The following is a 24,910-nucleotide window of genomic DNA, read 5'->3' on the forward strand; positions in this document are numbered from 1 at the left end:
CTGGTATGTTCCAACTGAGCTTCGGATTCTGTGGGCAATTTATGATGTACAAAAGATTTACTATCCGCTCCTCGCTGCTGTTGGTGTTCCTGGTAAGTCATTATTTCAGCAATCAATTCTGTAAACCATGTTTAACTGTATTTACTGTCCTTGTCCTTTAGACCCGGTTATTAATTGTATTCAGTGTAAGCCTCTTGTTCAGTCTTTGGTAATGCACCTTGTTTCCTTCATGTAACATGTGAACAGTTGCCGATTCATTGGTCCCAGTCCAATGAACAGTCTGTTCTTTTTATAATTTTTTCAACTGATGGTCATTTTTTAGGATTTGCCTGTTATTTGAGTCTCGTACACAAGGAATGTTGGTGGACGATTCTCTTTATTGAACAGTTTGCCGTCTGCTCTCTGCACTGAACCCTAGTATCGGATCAGAAATATGTGTTCATAGAGTAAGACAGCTGCCTGGAGCTGAATCATTGTTGGATATTGTCCAATATTTCAGAGTGTATTGGTGACCTATCTGTTAGCGCTGCTTTCCACAGGCCAGTGTCTTTAACTCTATCCAGCAGACCTTAAAACTCCTGTTACCTGTGAACAAGTAACTTGAATTGTCTTTCCCAGGGGTTTCTTACTGTTTCAGCATTGTTTTTTCCAAGTTGCAACCTGTTAAGGTTCTGATCAGTTGTTTTGAGAACCAAAAGCCAGTTCGAAGCTTTTCGAAGCTTCTACTCATCGTTGCTTTAATTCAGATCAGTTGTTGTTGAAAACCGAAGCTTCTCAAAGTTTCTGCACATTGCTGCCTTTGCAGTTTAAACTTACAATGTCCAAATGTAATGTCCAAAGGGGCAAAGTTGAACCTTTCATTCACGGTTCTCTCTCGTCTCCTCTTCAAATCTGCCGTCATCACCCCATCCTCAAAAAAAAATCCATGACCCCTCGGTCCGTGTAAATTACGGCCCCCATCTCCACCCTCCCTTTCCTCTCCTTGAACGTGTTGTCGTTTCCAAAATCTGTGCCCATCTTTCCTGCAAATGCATATGCGACCTCTCCAATCAGGTTTCCACCGCTGACACAGCACTGAAACGGCCCGAATCAAAGTCACAAAAGACATCCCATGTGATTGACCGTGGAAAACTATCCCTCCTCTTCCTTCTCGACCTGTCTGCAGCCTTTGACACGGGTGTCCGCACCATCCTCCTCCAACGCCTCTCGTCCGATTTCCAACTGGGTGAGACTGCCCTCGCCTGGTTCCATTCCTTTCGATCCAGGCTTGGCCAGAGAATCTCCTGCAATGATTCATCTTCCCGCCCCCGCACCGTTATCTCTGGTGTCCCACAAGGAACAATCCTTGACCTCCTCCTATTTCACATATTCAAGCTTCCCCTCGGTGACATCATCCGAAAACACAATATCAGATTCCACATGTAACTGACACCCAGCTGTATCTCACCAACGCCTCTCTCGACCCCTTCACTCTCTCTGATTTCTCACACTGCTTGTCCGACATCCAGTCCTGGATAAGCAAAAATTTCGTCCATTTAAACATTAGAAAAACTGAAGCCATTGTCTTCGGCCCCAATCACAAATTCCGTTCCCTCGCTCCTGATTCCTTCCCCCTCCCTGGCCACAGTCTGAGGCTGAACCGGACCAGTAGGCGTTCTGTTTGACCCTGAGCTGAGCTTCTGACCCCATATCCTCTCCATCACCAAGACCGCCTACTTCCACCTCCCGAACATCGCCTGTCTCTGCCCCAGCCTCAGCCCATCTTCTGCTGAATTCCTGATCCGTGGTTTTGTTCTCTCCAAACTCGACTATTCCAATGCTCTTCTGGCCGCCATCCCACCCACCACCCTCCATAACCTTGAGCTCATCCAAAACTCTGCTGCCCGTTTACTAACTGACATTAAATCCCATTCACCCATCACCCCTGTGCTTCCTGACCGACATTGGCTCCCGGTCGAGCAACGTCTCAATTTAAAAATTCTTATCCTCGTGTTACATCGCAATTACAGCTCACAAACAGGCCATTCGGCCCAACTGGTCTATGCCGGTGTTTATGCTCCACACGAGCCTCCTCCCATTCCACTTCATCTCACCCGATAAGCATATCCGTCAATTTCTTTCTCCCTCATGTACTTCCCCTTAAATGCATCGATTCTATTCGCTTCAACTATTCCTTGTGGGAGCGAGTTCTGCATTCAAAACACTCTCTGGGTAAATAAGTTTCTCCTGAATTGCTTATTGGATTGATTGGTGACTATATTATATTTATGACCCCCAGTGTTGACCGCCATCCACCTCCGCCCCCCGCGACAAATGGAAACATTTTCTCTCCGTCCACCTCACCAAGCCCTCAAAAATTTTACAGATCTCTACAATGTCCCCCCTCAGCCTTCCCTTTTTTCGAGAAAAGAGCCCCAGCCTGTTCAACCTTTCCTGATAACTGTGTCCTCCCAGTTCTGGTATCATCCTTGTAATTATTTTTGCACTCTCTGCAGTGCATCTAAATCCTTCACATAATATGGAGACCAAAACTGCGCACAGTGCTCCAAGTGTTGACTAACCACTGGTCATAAATCAGTGGTCAGGCCTCAGCTTTCCAATTGTGTCCAATTCTGGGCATCACGCTTTAGGAAGGAAGTCAAGGTCCTGGGGAGGGTGGAGAGGAGATTTACTGGAATGGTACCAGGGTTAAGGGACTTCAATTATGTGGAGAGTCTGGAGAAGCTGGGATTGTTCTCCGCGTGTTCAATTCCCAACAGGGCTACACCCCTCCCTGTCTCAGTAACTCTGCGTTCCTCCATCCCTGCCCCCTTGTATCATTGGTCTGGACATCTTTTGGGTCTATGCTGCTGGTGGGACAAGATGGAGATGGAGGAATCAGCGATGTTTGCTCATAGACATGATTCTGTGAGTACGATTATGTCAGGCTTGTGCTTAACTCGTCTTCAGGACAAATCTCCATCTTGAGAACTATCTCTCAGATATTATTGAAGAGAACTTTGAAATGCTGAACGGACTGAGATTGGTTTAGTCTTACCATCCCAAGGTCGCTGATGGCAGATCCATCTGAATTTATTGCAATCATTGAAACTTGCAGCGATTGTTTACAATTGGCTGCCTTGCTGGACAACATCAGAGGGCATCAAATGTCAATCACTCATTCGGGAATGGAGTTACATGTTGGTCGGTCTGGGTAGAGTGGGAGGCAGTTAGGTTTTAGAGACCGTTTCGCAGTTTTGCATGGCTATTTTTGTGATAGAATTACCAGATTTCTTCAATTAAATTTCACGATTTACGTTGGTGGGATTTGAAGTACAGACCCCAGGGTTAGTTCCCCAATACCAGGACAAATAGCCTGCAGAAACCGCTTGTTTCCCACCGCATTTATTCCGCATCACAAAGACCGCCGCTGTGACATCACCTGCCTCCTCCCTAACATCAACATTTGAAAGCCTCATTCAAATCTTTATCACCTCTAGACTCGATTATAAAAATACTCCCCCGGCTGGACTCCCATCCTCCATCTTCTGTAAACTTCAATTCACCTAAAACAATGCTGCGTGTATCCCATCGTGCACCAACTCCGGCCCGCCCTTCAATCTCAACACTCTATTCCTGTGACTCCAGTCTCTTGTCCACCCTCCTCTCCCTTCACTCCACCAGTGATGGCCGTGACTCCAGTCTCTTGTCCATCCTCCTCTCCCTTCACTCCACCAGTGATGGTCGTGACTCCAGTCTCTTGTCCACCCTCCTCTCCCTTCACTCCACCAGTGGTGGCCGTGACTCCAGTCTCTTGTCCATCCTCCTCTCCCTTCACTCCACCAGTGGTGGCCGTGACTCCAGTCTCTTGTCCACCCTCCTCTACCTTCACTCCAACAGTGGTGGCCGTGACTCCAGTCTCTTGTCCACCCTCCTCTCCCTTCACTCCACCAGTGGTGGCCGTGACTCCAGTCTCTTGTCCATCCTCCTCTCCCTTCACTCCACCAGTGGTGGCCGTGACTCCAGTCTCTTGTCCACCCTCCTCTCCCTTCACTCCAGCAGTGGTGGTCGTGACTCCAGTCTCTTGTCCACCCTCCTCTCGCTTCACTCCACCAGTGGTGACCCTGACTCCAGTCTCTTGTCCATCCTCCTCTCCCTTCACTCCACCAGTGATGGCCGTGACTCCAGTCTCTTGTCCACCCTCCTCTCCCTTCACTCCACCAGTGATGGCCGTGACTCCAGTCTCTTGTCCACCCTCCTCTACCTTCACTCCAACAGTGGTGGCCGTGACACCAGTCTCTTTTCCACCCTCCTCTCCCTTCACTCCACCAGTGGTGGCCGTGACTCCAGTCTCTTGTCCATCCTCCTCTCCCTTCACTCCACCAGTGGTGGCCGTGACTCCAGTCTCTTGTCCATCCTCCTCTCCCTTCACTCCACCAGTGGTGGCCGTGACTCCAGTCTCTTGTCCATCCTCCTCTCCCTTCACTCCACCAGTGGTGACCGTGACTCCAGTCTCTTGTCCACCCTCCTCTACCTTCACTCCAACAGTGGTGGCCGTGACTCCAGTCTCTTGTCCACCCTCCTCTCCCTTCACTCCACCAGTGGTGGCCGTGACTCCAGTCTCTTGGCCATCCTCCTCTCCCTTCACTCCACCAGTGGTGGCCGTGACTCCAGTCTCTTGTCCACCCTCCTCTCCCTTCACTCCAGCAGTGGTGGTCGTGACTCCAGTCTCTTGTCCACCCTCCTCTCGCTTCACTCCACCAGTGGTGACCGTGACTCCAGTCTCTTGTCCATCCTCCTCTCCCTTCACTCCACCAGTGGTGGCCGTGACTCCAGTCTCTTGTCCACCCTCCTCTCCCTTCACTCCACCAGTGGTGACCGTGACTCCAGTCTCTTGTCCATCCTCCTCTCCCTTCACTCCACCAGTGGTGGTCGTGACTCCAGTCTCTTGTCCACCCTCCTCTCGCTTCACTCCACCAGTGGTGACCGTGACTCCAGTCTCTTGTCCACCCTCCTCTCCCTTCACTCCACCAGTGATGGCCGTGACTCCAGTCTCTTGTCCATCCTCCTCTCCCTTCACTCCACCAGTGGTGACCGTGAATTGAGCCGCGGACGTCTCACGCTCTGAAATGTTCTCCTTGAACATTTCATCCTCTCCACCTCCCTCTCCCCCTTTAAGACCCTCCTTCACACCCAAGCTTTCGCTCACTGCTCCTAATCTCTCATTCTTTGGCTTGACGTCCATTTTCCTCACGCCTCTGTGAAGTTCCTTGGGATGTTTGTTGAAGCAGCTGAATGGTGCAAATTGCAGTGAAATGAATTATTGACTGAATCACACTTCACAACTGATCCATTCTCTGTGAAGCGTTTTGGGACATTCTGAGTTCGTGAAAGGCGTGAGATAAATACGAGACTTTCTTGATTTCAGATGGTCATTTTAAAAATGGGACAATTTCCCCTCGGAGGGAATCACAGGCCAGTCCAAATATGTTCATCCATAATCCAGACATGCGCAGTTCCCAGCAGGGTCACAGGACTGTGATCAGGACTCGGAACTCTGGGTTATTTCCCTCCTAACCCAAGGTCATTGAGGCCATTGTAACGTCCAACTGCCGACCCAGTACAGGCCCTGGATTGGAGCTGGGACCTGCTGGTGGTTTTGTTTTCCTGCGACACCAGGGCGGTGTTTTACAATAAACCCTCTCCACAGCAGAAAGTTCTTTCACAGTGAAAGGAAATAGATTCTGTCCCTGGATTCAATAACAATTGAACATTTCACCCTGAATTCGACCAGTCTGCTGCTTTTACTCTCAGTCTGAAGTATAATTCCCTGTTTTTTTCTTCCTTACAGTGAACTTCGTGACGATTCTGATCCTGTCTCGAGGAAGATGCGGTCTCTCCAAATGTGTCACCCGTTACACGGTGTCCATGGCAGCGGCGGATCTACTGGTCGTTATCACTGATCTGATATTCAGGCAGATTCCTATTCTTTTTTGGACTGAATTTAAGTTAATGTGGGCCTTTAAAGTGTGTAATATCCACGCCGTCCTGCTTTACGCAGCCACAGACTGTTCTGTCTGGTTCACAGTCACTTTCACCTTTGATCGATTTGTGGCCATTTGTTTCCTGAAGCTGAAAACAAAATATTGCACCGAGAAAACGGCGGCTGTGGTTCTGGGAACAGTGAGTGTGCTGTTCTGTGTGAAGAACACTTTCTGGTACTTTATGCTTGGAGGTGAATATTGGATTAGTAATTCTCCCCGGTTTTGTTTTGTGTCAGATTATGTTCATTATTCACAGGTGTGGGCAGTAATTGAATTCCTTCATTATATTGTAACCCCATTTGTTCCATTTGTTCTGATTCTGCTGCTCAATGCTTTAACCGTCAGACACATTTTATTGTCGAGCAGAGTCCGCAGGAGACTCCGGGCCCACAGCAGTGGGGAGAGTCCCAATGACCCAGAGATGGAGAAGAGAAGGAAATCCATCATTTTACTGTTTGTTATATCGGGGAATTTTATCCTGTTATGGGCGGTGTTTCTGTTGTATTCTGTATGGAACCGATTGTATGTGTTAGACTTTATTCCTGTGTATCTACCTAATTTTGTACAAGAACTGGGATTTATGCTCCAGCTCCTGAGTTGCTGCACCAACACGTGTATTTATGCCGTGACCCAGACTAAATTCAGAGAGGAGTTGAAGAATGTGGTGAAATATCCCGTCACTGGAATTATTAAATTCATTAAATAATGAGAAGACTTTCCATCATCACAAGGTGTTGGTCTGGTGTTCTGCCCAATCCCCTCATCTCTGTGATACAAACACAGTGAGGCCGGTTTTCATCTTTCACCGCCCGGATTTAGTGACTAACAGGGACGGTCGAGGTGGGGAAGTCCGCGGAGATCAGTCCCGCTTGATTCCTGCTGGTTTTTAGCCCCGTTCAGTCCTCTGGTGCGGCCTGGGGCGGGTGTATGAAGCTCCCGTCCGCCAGGCTCTTGTTTCATGTGTTCACACAAGGCGGGCGGGCGGGGCACACATGCAGCCCGTGGTTTGAGGACCAGAGAATCATATTTTAATAATCATTTTACGTCTCCTTAGGAACAGAGGAACAGGAGTCGGCCATTTAAACCCTCGAGCGTGTTCCCCCATTCTATTAGTTCAAGTTCGATCTGTATATTAACTCCATTTACCCGCCTTGGATTTGAACACTAAATACCCGCCCCGAACAAAAATCGATCAATCTCAGTTATGACATTTTCAATTGATCCCCATCCTCAACAGCTTTTTGGAGGAGAGGGTTCCAGATTTCAACTGCCCTTTGTGTGAAGAAGTGATTCCTGACATCACCCCTGAACGGACTACCTTTAATTTTAAGGTTATGCCCCCTTGTTCTGGACTCCCCCACCAGAGGAAATAGTTTCTCTCTATCTTCCCCATCAAATCCTTTAATCATCTTAAATACGACCATTAGATCAGCCCTCAATCTTCGATACTGAAGGGAATACAAGCCTGGTCTGTGCAGTCTCTCCTCATAATTTAACCTTTTTAGCCCCGGTATCATTCTGGTGAATCTGTGCTGTCCCCCCTCCAAGGCCCATATATCCTTCCTGAGGTGCGCTGCCCAGAACTGAATGCAGTCTCCAGATGGGGTCGAACCAGAGCTCAGCACAGCTTTAACATAAATTCCACCCTTTGTGTTCCAGCCCGTTTTGATCAGGCTCAAAGTTCCATTTGTGTTTTCAATTATTTTTTGGACCTATCCTTCAGCTTTTAGTGATTTCTGGACTTGGACCCCACAATCTCTCTGCTCTTCCGCAGTCCCGAGCATCTCACCATTTAGACAATCTGATCTATCTTTCTTCGGTCGAAAGCGGATGACCTCACACTTTCCCACATTGAACTCCATCTCCCACAGTTTTGCCCATTCATTTAATCTTTCAACGTCCCTTTGCAACTATCTGCTCCCATCTACAATATTTATTGCGCTTCCTAACTTATTGTCGTCAGTGAACTTCGATATACGGCTCTCTATTCCTTCATCCAAGTCATTTATAAATACAGTGAAAAGCTGAATCCCCAGTACAGATCCCTGGGGACACCACTGGTCACGTCCTGCTGATTTGAGTCAATACCCATTGTTCCCACTCTCTGTCTCCCACCTCCTAACCAATTCCCTGTCCAAGACAATGGGTTGTCTCCAATTTCATGCACTCTCGATTTTGTCAACAGACTCTTCTGTGGAACCTTGTCGAACGCCTTCTGAAAGTTCATATAAATAACATCCATAGACACTCCTAATCTACCACATTAATTAGCTCCTCAATAAAATCAACCAGCTTCGTTCGACATGGCAGCAGGACAGGTAGATAAGGTGGTTAAGAAGGCATATGGAATGCTTTCCATTATTAACTGAGGCATAGAATATAAAAGCAGGGATATTATGCTGGAACTGTATAAAACACTAGTTCGGCCACAGCTTGAGTACTGCGCACAGTTCTGGTCACCACATTACAGGAAGGATGTCATTGCACAAGAGAGGGTGCAGAGGAGATTTACGAGGATTGTTGCCAGGACTGGACAATTTTAGCTCTGATGACAGATTGGATAGTCTGGGGTTGTTTTCCTTGGAACATAGGAGGCTGAGGGGTAATTTGATTGAGGTGTACAAAATTATGTAGGGCTTGGATAGAGTGGATCAGAAGGACCGATTTCCCTAAGCGGAGGGATCAATAACCAGAGGGCATAGATTTAAAGTGATTGGTGGAAGGATTAGAGCAAAAATGAGGAAAATGTTTTCACCCAGAGGGCGGTGGGGGCCTGGAACTCACTGCCTGAGAGGGCGGTATAGGCAGAAACCCTTCACTCATGTAAACAATACCTGGATGTGCACCTGAAGAGCCGTGACCTGCAGGGCGACGGACCAAATGCGGGAAAATGGGATGAGGCTGGGTGGCTCATTTCTCAGCCGGCGCGGACACGATGGGCCGAATGGCCTCCTTCTGTGCCGTAAATTTTCTATGATTCTATGATTCTAAGAGGTCCAGGATCAATTTATAGCTTATTGTTTAAGACATGTCACTGTCCCGGAAACTCCCTGTCCCTCGGTATCTGTGTCCGGGGAGAAGCTGATGGATTTGTGTGACCTTCTTCAGGTGAATCTTTGTGTTCATCGAGGTGATGGATATCAGAGCCTGGAAATTGGACATTTAATCAGTCAGAGCACCTCTTGTCAGTATCCGGGACTCCCAGGTCAGGCACAGATCAGTTTACATACAACAACAACAAGTTGCATTCATGTAGCGCCTTTAACATAATAAAAGGTCCCAACGCGTTTCACAGGAGCGATTATCAAACAAAATTTGACAATGAGCCACATAAGGAGATATGAGGACAGGTGACCAAAAGCTTGGCCAAAGAGGTAAGATTTAATGAGCGTCTTAAAGGAGGAGAGAGAGGCGGAGAGGCGGAGAGGTTTTGGGAGGGAATTCCAGAGCTGAGGGCCGAGGCAGCTGAAGGCACGGCCGCCAAAGGTGGAGTGATTTAGGAGAAAGGCAGAAATTTCGGAGGGTTGTAGGGCTGGAGGAGGATACAGAGATAGGGAGGGGCGAGGCCATGTTGGAATTTGGAAACAAGGATGAGAATTTTAAAATCGAGGTGTTCCCAGACCGACCAAAAGCAAGCACAGGGGTGATGAATGAACAGGACTTGGTGCGAGTCAGAATACGGGAAGCAGAGTTTTGGATCAGCTCAAGATTATGGAGGGTGGAAGATGAGATGCCGGCCAGGAGATCATTGGAATAGTCAAGTCTAGAGGCAACAAATGCATGGATGAGGGTTTCAGCAACAGGTGAGCTGAGGTGGGCTGGAGATGCGCAATGTTACAGAGGTGGAAGTAGGCGGTCTTGGTAATGGAGAGGATATGTGAGTAAATCTCTCTCTACACTGTCCATTCAAACACGCCCGGGGCAGGTACAGCACGGGTTAGATACAGAATAAAGCTCCCTCTACACTGTCCCATCAAACAATCCCGGGGCGGTTACAGCACGGGCTAGATACAGAGTAAAGCTTCATCCACACTCTCTCATCAAACACTCCCAGGGCAGGTACAGCACGGGTCAGATACAGAGCAAAGCTCCATCCACACTCTCTCATCAAACACTCCCAGGGCAGATACAGCACAGCTTTGCTCCGTATCTAACCCGTTAGAATGTGTGATGTTTATACCGAGATTGTGAAAATATAAGAAATAATAATAGGGATAATGAGAAAATTAGTGGAGAAGAATAATTTCTGGGAGACAAGGTCTTCCTGTAAATCAGAGATTAGAGAAATTCCGGCTGTCTTTTCCTCGATACCTGCCGAAACCCAGCCGAGAAGACAAAGAAGAGTGAGGTACAGAGATAGGTCACTGCAGGGTATAAAAGTGAGGGTATAGTGATGAAAGGGGAGACTCTGGACTGGAGACACCGGAGATCAAGCTCAGGGCGCCTGAGGTTCCATCCAGCGGGCTGACCTCGTGTAAGTTACTGTGGACACGCGGGATTTGCATGTTTACTCTGATTGATGGATGAATATAAGATACGATAGAGGATAGAGAATCTGCTCATCTCATATTTCGTAATAAAGTATTAAAGTTGCTGATGCTAGACTCTCAAACCTGCTAATTAATAAGACAAGGTGTTGGCTACAATCTTAAACCCCTAAGTCTCTCTGCTCCTTTAATCATTTTAAAGTTTTGCCATTGAGTGTACATTTCATCTCCTTATTCTTCCTCCCAAAATCTATCACCTCACATTTCTCTGAGTTAAATTTCATCTGACATCTACCTGCCCCATTTACTAACCTGTAAATGTCACACTGAAATCACTTACAGTCCTCTTCACACTGAGACCTGGTCCCTTTGGCGTCATTTGGAGATTTTCATCTTTTGCCCCATATACCCGAGCCCAGATCATTTCCCTATATTGGGAAGAGCAATGGTCCCAACACTGACCCTGGGGGAAACCACTGTTCACATCCCTCCAGTCTGAACAATATCCGTTATCCACGACTCTCTGTTTTCTGCCCTTTCCTTAACTTCCTGTCCACGCTGCCCCACTCCCTTCAATTCCGTGAGCCTTAATTTTATCAAAGAGCCTCCTGTGCGGCACCTTCTCAAACACCTTCAGACAATCCATTTACACAACACCCCCTGCATTCCCTTTATCACCACTCTGTGTTATTCCTCAAACACCTTTAGAAAATCCATCCACACAACACCCACTGCATTCCCTTCATCACCACTCTGTGTTATTCCCCCATTACTCCCTGCTGTCTGTCCTGAATTGATCCATTTTACTCACTAATGTTGAAATCTTTGCTCCGCCCAACAGGGTTCCATCTGTTTGAAGCCACAACAGAAAGGTCCAGTTTTCTCCTGGAGTTTGAGATAAATCAGGTTTCAAAATGGTGCAGAGTTTCAGCCAATGAGGGAGATCCGGGCTCAGCCCCGCCCACTCGGTGCCGCAAGTCCCGCCCCTCGCTCACTACCATTGGTTGGAGGACCCGCCGCCCAATCGGTCCTCCAGCCCCGCCCCCGCTCTTCCTATTGGCCCGGAGCCCCCGTCAATGTGAGCTGAGCATGCGCGCCGGGGGATGGCGACTGAGGAAGAGGCGGCAGAAAAAGAGCTGGAGAGAGCGGGTTAATGAAGGGCGGGGATCGCAGGGCCCAGAAACACCGAGTGTCCGGCCCAGGACCCGAGAGAAAACAGGCGGCATTATCCCCCCTCCACTAACCGCCCTCCACTATCCCCCCTCCATTCTCCCCCTCCATTATCTCTCCTCCTTAATTCCCCCTCCAATCTCCCCCTCCATCATCCCCCTCCATTCTCCCCCCTCCACTACCCGCCCTCCATTCTCCCCCCTCCATTCTCCCCCCTCCACTACCCGCCCTCCATTATCCCCCTCCATTATCCCCCTCCATTCTCCCCCCTCCATTCTCCCTCCACCCCCTCTATTATCCCCCTTCTATTATCCCCCCTCCATTATCCCTCTTTCATTCTCACTCCACCCCCTCTATTATCCCCCCTCCATTCTCCCCCCTCCATTCTCCCTCCACCCCCTCTATTATCCCCCCTCCAATATCCCCCTCCATTATCCCCCTCCATTCTCCCCCCTCCATTCTCCCCCTTCCATTCTCCCTCCACCCCCTCTATTATATCCCCTCCATTCTCCCCCTCCATTCTCCACCCTCCATTATACCACCTCCACTCTCCCTCCTCCACTCACCCCCCTCTCCCCCCTTCATTCTCCTCCCTCCACGAACCGCCGGTTCCCGTTTCTCCCGTTTCGTTGCGGCCGGAAATGGAACAAAGGCCTCGGCGCACGCGCAGTGTAACCTGGGCAATCTCAGCGAGTCAGGGAGCGTCGGTAAATGAAGGAGCAACTTGACTGTCAGGGAGTGTCTGTAAATGAAGGAATATTGGTGATGGGTCAGTGAGCATCTGTTAATAATGGAGAAACAGTGAGGGTCAGTGAGCGTCTGCAAATGAAGCACAAATGGTGATGGTCAGGAGTGTCCACAAATAAAGGAGAAATGGTGACACTCAGGAAGCATCTGTGAATTCAGGAGGAATCGTGCTGGGTCAGGGAGCATCCGTAAATAAAGGAGAAATGGTGACAGTCATGGAGAATCCGCAAATGAAGGAGAAATGGTGATGGTCAGGGAGTGTCTGTAAACGAAGGAGACATGATGACAAGTCAGGGAGTGTCTGCAAATGAATGAGAAATGATGACAGTCAGGGAGTGTCTGTAAATGAAGGAGAAATGGTGATTGTCGGGGAGCATCTCGAAATGAAGGATAAATGGTGATGGGTCAGGGAACGTCTGTAAATGATGGTAAAATGGTCATGAGCGTCTGGAGAAATGGTGATCGAAAGGGAATGTCTTCAAAGATACGAGAAATTGCGACGGGTCAGGGAGTGTCAGTAAATGTCGGAGAAATCGTGACGAGTAAAGGATCATCGATAATTCAAGGAGAAATGGTGACCTGTCAGGGAGCGTCTGGACATGAAGGAGAATTGTTGATGGACCATCGACAAACGTTAAAAGAAGAAGAACTGATGATTGGTCAGGGAGCATCGGTAAAGAACGGAGATATGGCAGGACATACAGTCCCTCTACACCTCCATCCCTCACCAGGACAAACACTCCCTCCACACCTCCATCCCTCACCTGGACATACACTCCCTCGACACCTCCATCTCTCAACAGGACATACAGTCCACCTACACCTCCATCTCTCACCAGGACATACAGTCCCTCCACACCTCCATCTCTCACCAGGACAGACAGTCCCTCTACACCTCCATCCCTCACGAGGACAGACAGTCCCTCTACACCTCCATCCCTCACCAGGACATACAGTCCCTCTACTCCTCCATCCCTCACGAGGACATACAGTCCCTCTACACCTCCATCCCTCACCAGGACATACAGTCCCTCTGCACCTCCATCTCTCACCAGGACATACAGTCCCCCTACACCTCCATCCCTCACCAGGACATACAGTCCCTCTACAACTCCATCCCTCACCAGGACATACAGTCCCCCTACACCTCCATCTCTCTCCAGGACATACAGTCCCCCTACACCTCCATCTCTCACCAGGACAGACAGTCCCTCTACACCTCCATCCCTCACCAGGACATACAGTCCCTCCACACCTCCATCACTCACCAGGACATACAGTTCCTCCACACCTCCATCTCTCACCACGACATCCAGTCCCTCAACACCTCCAACCCTCATCAGGACATACAGTCCCTCAACACCTCCATCCCTAACGAGGACATACAGTCCCCCTACACCTCCATCCCTCACCAGGACATACAGTCCCTCTGCACCTCCATCCCTCAACAGGACATACAGAACCCCTAAACCTCCATCCCTCACCAGAACATACAGTCCCCCTACACCTCCATCCCTCACCAGGACATACAGTCCCCCAACACCTCCATCCCTCACCAGGACATACAGTTCCTCTCCACCTCCATCTCTCACCAGGACATACAGTCCCTCTGCACCTCCATCTCTCACCAGGACATACAGTCCCACAACACCTCCATCTCTCACCAGGACATACAGTCCCTCAACACCTCCAACCTTCTCCAGGACATACAGTCACTCTGCACCTCCATCCCTCACCAGGACATACAGTCCCTCTACACCTCCATCTCTCACCAGGACATACAGTCCCCCTACACCTCCATCCCTCACCAGGACATACAGTCCCTCTACACCTCCATCCCTCACCAGGACATACAGTTCGTCTACACCTCCATCCCTCACCAGGACATACAGTCCCCCTACACCTCCATCTCTCACCAGGACATACAGTCCCTCTACACCTCCATCCCTCACCAGGACATACAGTCCCTCTGCACATTCATCCCTCACCAGGGCATACAGTCCCTCTACACCTCCATCTCTCACCAGGACACACAGTCCCTCTACACCTCCATCCCTCACCAGGACATACAGTACCCCTGCACCTACATCACTCACCGGGACATACAGTCCTTCAACACCACCATCCCTCACCAGGACATACAATCCCCCTGCACCTCCATCCCTCACCAGGACATACAGTCCCCCTACACCTCCATCCCTCACCAGGACATACAGTCCCTCTACACCTCCATCCCTCACCAGGACATAAAGTCCCCCAACACCTCCATCCCTCACCAGGACATACAGTCACCCAACACCTCCATCCCTCACCAGGACACACAGTCCCCCTAGACCTCCATCCCTCACCAGTACATACAGTCCCCCGACACCTCCATCCCTCACCAGGACATACATTCCCTCTACACCTCCATCCCTCACCAGAACATACAGTCCCTCTACACCTCCATCCCTCACGAGGACATACAGTCCATCTACACCTCCATCCCTCACCAGGACATACAGTCCCTCTACACCTCCATCTCTCACCAGGACATACAGTCCCTCTCCACCTCCATCCGTCACCAGGACATACAGTCCCTCTACACCTCCATCCTTCAGCAGGACATACAGTCCATCTACACCTCCATCTCTCTCCAGGACATACAGTCCCTCTACACCTCCATCTCTCTCCAGGACATACAGTCCCTCTACACCTCCATCACTCACCAGGACATACAGTCCCTCCACACCTCCATCTCTCTCCAGGACATACAGTCCCTCTACACCTCCATCACTCACCAGGACATACAGTTCCTCCACACCTCCATCTCTCTCCGGGACATACAGTCCCTCTACACCTCCATCTCTCTCCAGGACATACAGTCCCTCTACACCTCGATCACTCACCAGGACATACAGTTCCTCCACACCTCCATCTCTCACCAGGAAATACAGTCCCTCTACACCTCCATCCCTCATCAGGACATACAGTCCCTCTACACCTCCATCTCTCACCAGGACATACAGTCCCTCTACACCTCCATCTCTCACCAGGACATACAGTCACTCTAAACCTCCATCCCTCACCAGGACATACAGTCCCTCTACACCACCATCTCTCACCAGGACATACAGTCCCTCCACACCACCATCCCTCACCAGGACATACAGTCCCTCTGCACCTCCATCTCTCACCATGACATACAGTCCCTCTACACCTCCATCTATTTTTTTCTCTCTGTTTTCACAGTGGAATACACAAAAAGCATAACAAAAATGATGGGGAACCAGAGGGTAAATGAGAGGAAGGAACTTAATACAATTAATATCACTGGAGAAAAAGTACTGGACAAACTAATGGGACTAAAAGCCGACAAATCCCCTGAACCAAATGGCTTACATCTGTGGGTCCTGAAAGAGGTGGCTGCAGAGATAGTGGATGCATCGGTTATGATCTTCCCAAATTCTCTAGATTCTGGAATGATCACAGTGTATTGGAAGAAAGCACATATTATCCCGCTATTCAAGAAGGGAGGGGGAGAGAAAACAAGGAACTGCACATCAATTAGCCTGACCTCTGCCGTTGGGAAAATGTTGGAATCCATTATTAAGGAAGTGGTAACAGGGCACTTAGAACATCATAATATGATTAGGCAGAGTCAACATGGTTTTATGAAAGGGGAATCGTGTTTGACAAATTTATTAGAGTTTTTTGAGGATGCAACTCGCAGGATCGATAACGGGGAACCAATGGATGTCCTATATTTGGATTTTCAAAAGACATTCGATGAGATGCTACATCAAAGTTTGTTGCACAATGTAAGCGTTCATGGAGTTGGAATAATCCATCAGCACGGATAGAGGATTGGTGAACGGACAGAGAATAGAGTAAGGATAAATGGGTCATTTTCAGGTTGGCAGGCTGTAACGAGTGGGGTACCAAAAGGATCGGTGATTGGGCCTCAGCTATTTACAATCTATATCAATGACTTAGATGAATGGACCGAGTGTAATGTATCCAAGTTTGCTGATGATACAAAGATAGGTGGGAAAGTAAGCTGTCGGGAAGACAAAAAGAGTCTGCAAAGGGATATAGACAGGCTAAGTGAATGGGTAAGAAGGTGCCAGGTGGAGTATGATGTGGGGAAATGTGAGGTTTTACAATTCGGTATGAAGAATAGAAAAGTAGAATATTTTTATATGGTGAGAAATTAGTAAAATTTGGTGTTCAGGGAGAATTGGGTGTCCTCGTACAAGAAACACAAAAAGTGATTATGCAGGTGCAGCAAGCAATGAGGAAGGCAAACGGCATGTTGGCGTTTATTGCAAGGGGGTTGGAGTACAACAGTAAGGAAGTCTTACTACAGTTGTATAGGGCATTGGATAGACCTCACCTAGAGTACTGCGCAGAGTTTTGGTCTCCTTATCTAAGGAAGGATATACTTGCCTCAGAGGCGCTGTAACGAAGGTTCACGAGATTAATTCCTGGGGTGAGAGGTTTGTCCTGTGAAGAGAGGTTGAATAGAATGGGACTATACTTTCTGGAGCTTAGAAGAATGAGAGGTGATTTCATTGGAACATATAAGATTATGAGGGTGCTTGACAGGGTAGATGCCGAGAGGCTGATTTCTCTGGCTGGAGAGTCGAGAACTCGGGGGCATAGTCTCAGGGTAAGGGGTCGGCCATTCAAGACTGAGATGAGGAGGAATTTCTTCACGAAGAGGGTTGTGAATCTGAGGAATTCTCAACCCCAGAGGGCTGTGGATGCTGAGTGATTCAATATATTCAAGACTGAGATCGATAATTTTTTGGACTCTCGGGGAATCAAGGGATATGGGGACCGGGCGGGAAGTGGAGTTGAGGTCGAAGATGAGCCATGATCTTATTGAATGGCGGTGCAGGCTCGAGGGGCCGTATGACCCATTCCTGCTCCTATTTTATCTTCTTATGTTCCTGTAATGCTCGATGCTTTATTTTAAAAATTGAAAGAAGTGATTTGTTTCCCAAACAGAATTGAAACGATGGGATTCTTGACATTCTCCAGTAATTTGAACCGGTCATTCCATATCCAGACCCAGTGTTACCATGAGGCTATCAATGTGTGTTCATGGATTTCCAAGTGTGTTATATTTAATTCGAGTTGTGACGAATGTTCCTGTCACGTTTTCAACATTGAAATCTGTGTGTTCAGAGAGAAAAATCCACGCGGTGGACCGCGGTTCAATTCCCCTACGAGTAGGTTACACTTTTGCTGCCTTTAACAGATTCACTTTCATTTCTCTTGCAATTTATCTGCAATATTGGATGCGAAAAATACACTGAAAGACAAAGTCGGACCATCCCACTTTCCACAATTTAATTTCACTGATATTCCAGCGATTTTAAAAGCTGCTCTCTGCCTCACCCTTCACCTCGTTGTCAGAACCAACAGTTAATCTGTTTTTTGGTGGTGTTGTTTGAGGAAAGATTACCGTCCAGGCTTCCAGCCATGAGCATCGCAAAGTCCCACAAACCGCAATTACAAAGTAACAGGTACATAATACAGATGGGAAACGAGTGGAACTGAGCAGTATGAAAGTGTAACAGGATTAAATTAAAGTGTTTCAATTGTTGCTTGTTATTGTCGTTCTGACAACAAAGATCCCACATACAGCAATGAAAAGGATGGCCAGTTAATCTGTTTTTTGGTAGTGTTGATTGAGGGAGGATTGTCGTCCAGGTTTTCAAATATGCGCACAGCAAGATCGCACAAACAGCAATGACAAAATAACAATTACATAATGCAGATGTAAAACGAGTGGAACTGAGCAGTATGAAAGTGCAACGGGATTAAATTAAAGAGCTACCGGGAGTGGGGTTCACCCGGGTGCAAAACAATTGGATCATAAGTCCTTAACCACTCGGCCCTGTGCTTCATGACACTTTATTTAACTTTCCACGGGCCACTGGTGAAAGAAGACTAACCGAACACTTTTCCATCTCTTTGTTGGATCATGTCCAGACTAAAATTATGTGAGGAACGCGGGAGAGAGCGAGGGAGAGAAAGAAAGAGACAGAGACCCCTTCAGAAAAACGTCGAAAATGTGAGGCCCACACACACACGGACATGCGCACATAGAGTGACTCAAACAGACAGAGAGAGACGGACTATCGATAATTTGGCACATTTTTGTTCTATTTCTGTTGTAGATTTTGTGAAATCTTGCAGATCAATTCCAATGAGCATAAAACTCGAGGTATTAAAAGCCGGGCATTTTTAATTCACTAAAGAATGAGTAATTCCACAAGAAGTTTGCTGCATGTTAAAATGCAGATAATGGGATCCCCAGTCGGCAGGATCCGAACCTGCGCGGAGAGATCCCAATAGATTTTTAGTCCATCGCCTGAACCACTCGGGGACACTCACCACCATATGAACTCAGCGAGTAGGATGGCCGCGTGCTTGAGGCATTGGGTTCAACATCCCATGGGTTTATACCCGCGTGGTTTCAAACCCCACTTCTGATAATTGTTATTGGCGTTGCGTTTTGATACTGCTCATTGACACGTCTGTTCGATCGGCCTTCTGCACTTTTCACTCTGTCATTGCTGTTTGTGGGAACTTGCTGTCCGCAAATTTCGAAACCTGGACGATAATCAACACCACCAAAAAGCCGATGAACTGGCCATCCATTTCATTGCTGTTTGTGAGATCTTTCTGGTGAACCTCCTCTGCGCCCTTTCCGATGCCTTTCTCTCTCTGTCTCTCCCCGTCCCTCACCACGACACTAACGAGGAACTGGCACAGGACGGAAAATGAAGCTTTTAAAGGCAGCAAAATTTCCACGACCGGTCGGGAAATTGAACCGCGGGTGCAACGAATAACAGGCAAGGATGCTCACCACGATACGAACGAGGAGCTGGTGTCGTCTGGTGATGGACACGCACCATAGATGGCGTTAGACAGCCTTCAAATTTCAGTGAATCTATTTTAAACATTTATTTGATGACAATTAGTTTAACTTCCTCCTTCAACTCACACCACCAAAATGCAAATTAACTGGCCATTCATTTCACTGTTGTATGCGGGATCTTTCTGATAAACCTCCTCTACGCCCTGATCAGGGCCTCTCTCAGGCTCCGTCTCTCTTCCTGTGTCTCGCTCTCTGTTTCACTTTCTATCTATTTCTCTCTCTATCTCTCTGTTTAGGGTTGCTGGATTAGCCCGGGTCTCCTCACAGCTCGATTCGACGTATTCATTACTTGAAAATTATTGGGGTTCTGACAACGAGGTGAAGGGTGAGGCAGAGAGCAGGTTTTAAAATCGCTGGAATATCAGTGAAATTAAATTGTGGAAAGTGGGATGGTCCGCGTTCGACATTCAGTGTATTTTCCACATCAAATAGTGGAGATAAATTGCAAGATCAATGAAAGTGAAGCTTTTAAAGGCAGCAGCACTGGAACCTCGACACAGGAGAATTTAACCTGGATCAACCGCTTGACAGACGGGGATACTCAGCACTGCACTAACGAGGAACTGGCGTGAGCGGGTTATGGACACTCCCCACAAATGGCGTTGGACACGCTTCAAATTTCAGTGAATCTGTTCCTACCATTTATTTCATGACAAAGAAAAGCGTAGAAGAAGTGACAGTCAGGTACATTACACAGAGTGCAAAACTGCGAATTGATCAAGATGGCCGAGTGGTTAAGGCGTTGGACTTAAGATCCAATGGGTTTATACCCGCGTGGGTTCGAACCCCACTCCTAATATGTTGAATTTTGATACTGCTCATTGACTCTCCTTTTCCATTTGCATCACAGAATCACAGAAAGTTAACACCACGGAAGGAGGCCTTTCCGCCCATCGAGTCCGTACCGGTTCTATGCAAGACCAATCCAGCTAGTCCCACTCCCCAGCACTCTCCCCGTAACGCTGCAATTTTTTCCTTTTAAGTCCTTATCCTGTTCCGTTTTGAAAGCCAAGATTGAATCTGCCCCCATCACCCCGTCGGGGTGCTGAATTAGCCGTGAGCTGATTCAGGACACACCACAGATGGCGTCAGACACGCTTCAGGTTTCAGTGAATCTACTTTAACCATTTATTTGATGACAATTTGCTTAACTTTCCACAGGCCACTGTTGAAAGAAGACTTACCTTTCACATTTCCATCTCTTTGTTCTTCAATGTCCAGAATAAAGTGATGTGGGGAGCGCGGGAGAGAGTGACAGAGAGAGAAAGGCAGAGAAACGGAGACTCACTCAGAAAAGCTTCGAAAAAGTGAGACACACAAATACAGGTACATTACACACACAGGCATCCTGATTCTTAATGCTCGTCTGTTACAGAGCGATGGATCTTTGTAATTTTATGGTGAGTTGCTTTTCGAACAGGTCAAGTCGTCGTCCCGAAATCCATTGGATTCTCCCCGCGTATGTTCGAATCCTGCCGACTACGGTTCAGAGCTTTCTTTTCAAACCTTTCATCTCTCCGTTTCAATCTGCACGGGTGTGTCTGTCTGTCAGTGTGGGTGTCTGCTTGTGTGTGTCTCACTTTTACAACGCTTTTCAGAGTGTTTCTCTGTCTTTCTTTCTATCTGTCTCTCTTTCCCCCGCTCCCCACATCATTTCATCTTGACTGACAAAGAGATGGAAATGTGAAAGACAAGCCTTCTTTCAGCAGATTGTGTGCTGGCTGCCGAGAGTGCTGCCCACTGAGCGACTGCTGACACCTCGACCAGTTCTGCGGTTTGAAGCCCACTCCTGGTAGCTTTTTAATTTACACTTTCATACTGTTCAGTGACACACTTTTTACATCTGCATTATGTACCTGGTACTTTCTCATTACTATTAATGGGACCTTGCTGTGCGCAAATTTGGAAACCTGGACGGCAATCCTTCCTCCCTCAACTAACACCAACAAAAAGCAGATTAACTGGCCATCCATTTCATTGTTGTATGTGGGATCTTCCTGCTAAACCTCCTCTGCGCCCTGATCAAGGCCTATCTCACTCTCCGTCTCTCTTCCTGTGTCTCGCTCTCTGTTTCTCTTTCTTTCTGCATGTCTCTCTTTGTCTTTCTTTCTCTCTTTCTCTCTCTCTTTCTCTGTTTAGAGCTGCTGAATTAGCCCGGATCTGCTCACAGCTCTGCGTATTCATTACTTGCACATTATTGTGGTTCTGACATCGAGGTGAAGGGTGCGCCTGTCTGTCAGTGCGTGTACCTGTTTGTGTATCAGTGTCTATGTGTGTACGCGGCTGTATATGTGTATGTGTAATGTGTCTCACTTCTTCAACGTTTTTCAGAGCGTCTCTCTGTATTTTAATGGCAGTAAGAGTTGAGCCTCCCCGGTTTCCCGCGAGACAGACTATACGAACGAGGAACTGCCGTGAATCGGTCAATGAAAATCACCACAGGTGGCGTTAGATGCGTTTCAAGTTTCACTAATTCTATTTTAAACATTTAGTTCATTACAATTTGTTTAACTTAGTGGTGCTACCGAGCCACTCTTGGTGATGGACATTGAAGTTCCCCACCCAGAGTGCCCCTGCTCCCGTCAGTGCTTCCTCCAAGTGGTGCTCAACATGGAGGAGGACTGATTCATCAGCTGAAGGAGGGCGCTAGGTGGTAATCAGCAGGAGGTTTCCTTGCCCATGTTTGACCTGATGCCATGAGATTTCATGGGGTCCGGAGTCAATGTTGAGGACCCCCAGCGTCACTCCCTCCTGACTGCATATACTGCCACCTCCGGTGGGTCTGTTCTGACGGTGGGAGTGGACATACCTCGGGATGGTGATGGACGAGTCTGGGACGTTGGCTGAAAGTTATGATTCTGTGAGAATGGCAATGTTAGGCTATTGCTTGGGACAGCTCTCCCAATTTTGGCACAAGTCCCCAGATGTTTGTGAGGAGGACTTTGCAGGGTCGACTGGGCTTGGTTTGCTTTTGTTGTGTCCGGTGCCTCGTGGTCCGTGTTAGTCATTCACGGTATTTTCCACATCAAATATTAGAGAAAAATTGCAAGAGAAATGAAATTGAAACTTTTGAAGACAGCGAAAGCGCAACCTTCTCGTTGGAGAATTGAACCTGATCACCCGCGTGATCACCAGTTTACTAACGAGGAACTGGTGTGAGTTTGTAAAGGACACTCAACACAGATGGCGTTAGACACGCTTCAAATTTCAGTGAATCTTTTTTAACCATTTATTTGATGACCTTTCATCTCTGCATTTCAATCTACACGTGTGTGTCTGTCTCTCAGTGTGTGTACCTGTGTGTGTGAGTATCTGTCTGTCTATCAGTGTCTGCGTGTGTACATGGCTGTGTATCTTTGTGTCTAAAAAGAAAATGCTGGAATCCATTATTAAGGAAATTATCCTTCCTCCCTCAACTAACACCACCAAAACGCAGATTGACTGGCCATCCATTTCATTGTTGTATGTGGGATCTTTCTGGTAAACCTCCACTTGGAGATAAATTGCAAGAGAAATGAAAGTGAAGCTTTTAAAGGCAATAAATCTGTAACCCCCGGTCGTGAAATTGAACCCTGGTTTCCACGGGCCACTGTTGAAAGAAGACTGACCTTTCACATTTCCATCTCTCTGTTAGACAAGATCCAGAATAAAGTGATGAGGGGAGAGCGGGAGAGAGCGAAAGAGAGAGAAAGACAGAGAAACAGAGACTCACTCAGAAATCTTCGAAAAAGTGAGAAACACACACACACACACACATTTAGACACATTACACACGCAGGCATAATCGTTAAACCTCTCTCTCTCCCTCCCTCTATGTTTCAATGTGTATCTCATGATCAGTCTATGCCTCTCTCTCTCTCTCTTTCTGATTCTCTCTCTCTCTCTCTCCCTCAGTCTCTGTTTCTCTGCCTGTCTGTCTGTTTGTCTCTCCCCCTCCCTCTCTATAATACCCGCAGATCTCAGAATTACAGCGTCAAAGAAGGAAACAGTTCGGAACACATTTGTCCCCAAACAGTCTCCACTCAATAATATTCTGAAAGTGACAATCACTCGTTTCATTCATTTTCTGTTCTATTTTCCTCTGTCGTTTTTGAAGAAGAAGCGAGGCAAAGCAGAAAAAATTGCAGTTGGCCTCTTAAAAATGCTTCGTCCCTGTCCGGGAATTGAATCCCTGGCAAATGGGGATATCTCACCATGATGGAGAATATCCAATTGGAAATGAATTTTCTGAAGCCTTCCGAAACCGTCCCCGAGTCTCGCCATCTCAGGGAGGAGGTCAAACTTGCTGGAAAAACTTTGACCATTTAACGATTCTACCGGATCCGTTTTCCTGGGAGTCGGTTTTGAAACAGGACACAGGCTCAATGTGTTCCAATATGTTTCCTTCTTTGACCCTGTGATTCACAAATCTGCGAGTATTGGACAGATGGAGGGAGAGAGACTGACACAGACTCAGACAGACCGAGAGAGTCTCTTTCTGTCCCAGTGTCTCTCTCTCTTTCTGAGTGTCTCTCTTTATCACGCTTTTCCTCGCACCCCACATCACTTTATTCTGGATCTTAACGAACAGAGAGATGGAAATGTGAACGGTGAGTCTTCTTTCAACAGTGGCCCGTGGAAAGTTAAACAAACTGTCATCAAATAGGTCATTTCATTAAAAGTTGAATGTGGAAACAAGTACGGACGGAAATCGAACCCGCGCTTCTCTGTTTAATGAAACTGACGCTTTTCCACTTGGCCACCGCACCCCACGAGCAAACAACGGATGATAATGTTCTTCATCGGGTGAAGTCAGATCAACAGCTTTTTGCAACTGATTGCGACAATCGACTGATTGAGGAGCAATGGATTTCGACTATTCCGCATTCACAAATAATTTCATGACAGTTCATTTAACGGACCATTGTGGAAAGATTCACAGACAGAGAGATAGAAAGAGACAGAGAGAGAAAACGAGATGGAGAGATGGAGACATGGGGGGAGAGAGAGAGAGACCTTAATAGAGAGTATAAAAATCGTTGGAGTATCAGTGAGATTAAATTTTGGAAAGTGGGATGGTCCGAGTTAATCTTTCAATGTTTTTTCCACATCAAATATTAGAAATAAATTCCTTTCTGTATGTCTCTTTCTCTCTGTTCAGAGCGGCTGAATTAGCCCGCGTCTGCAAACAGCTCGATTCTGCGTATTCATAACTTGCACGTTATTAGTGTTCTGAAATCGAGGTGAAGAGTGAGGCAGAGAGCAGGTTTTAAAATCGCTGGAATATCAGTGAAATTAAATTGTGGAAAGTGGGATGGTCCGAGTTCGACTTACAGTGTATTTTCCACATGAAATAGTGGAGATCAATGAAAGTGAAGCTTTTAAAGGCAGAAACACCGGGACTTCGACATTGGAGAATTGAACCCTGATCAACCGCGTGAAAGATGGGGATAACGAGGGAGAGAGATGGAGACATGGGGGAGACATGGGCACAACACGAACGAGGAACTGGCTTGAGCAGTTGATCGACACTTCCCACAGATGGCGTTCGACACGCTTCAAATGTCAAT

The 24,910-nt window shown here is 47.6% G+C and overlaps 1 protein-coding gene and 1 non-coding gene across 2 annotated transcripts in view; one reads left to right on the forward strand and one right to left on the reverse strand.

Annotated features, from left to right (window-relative positions):
* Positions 1-24,910, reverse strand: part of LOC137315776 (zinc finger protein 84-like) — a 142,039-nt gene that overhangs the window by 77,037 nt on the left and 40,092 nt on the right. The window contains exon 5 of the mRNA XM_067980265.1: positions 14,115-14,121. Within this exon, the coding sequence (XP_067836366.1) occupies positions 14,115-14,121 (7 nt within the window). The remainder of the gene's footprint in view (positions 1-14,114; positions 14,122-24,910) is intronic.
* On the forward strand, positions 20,078-20,160 carry trnal-uaa (transfer RNA leucine (anticodon UAA)). The gene has a single exon. It is a non-coding gene; the product is annotated as a tRNA-Leu (tRNA).

The sequence above is a fragment of the Heptranchias perlo genome, unplaced genomic scaffold (assembly GCF_035084215.1).
Source record: "Heptranchias perlo isolate sHepPer1 unplaced genomic scaffold, sHepPer1.hap1 HAP1_SCAFFOLD_56, whole genome shotgun sequence".
NCBI classification, from domain to species: Eukaryota; Metazoa; Chordata; class Chondrichthyes; order Hexanchiformes; family Hexanchidae; genus Heptranchias; species Heptranchias perlo.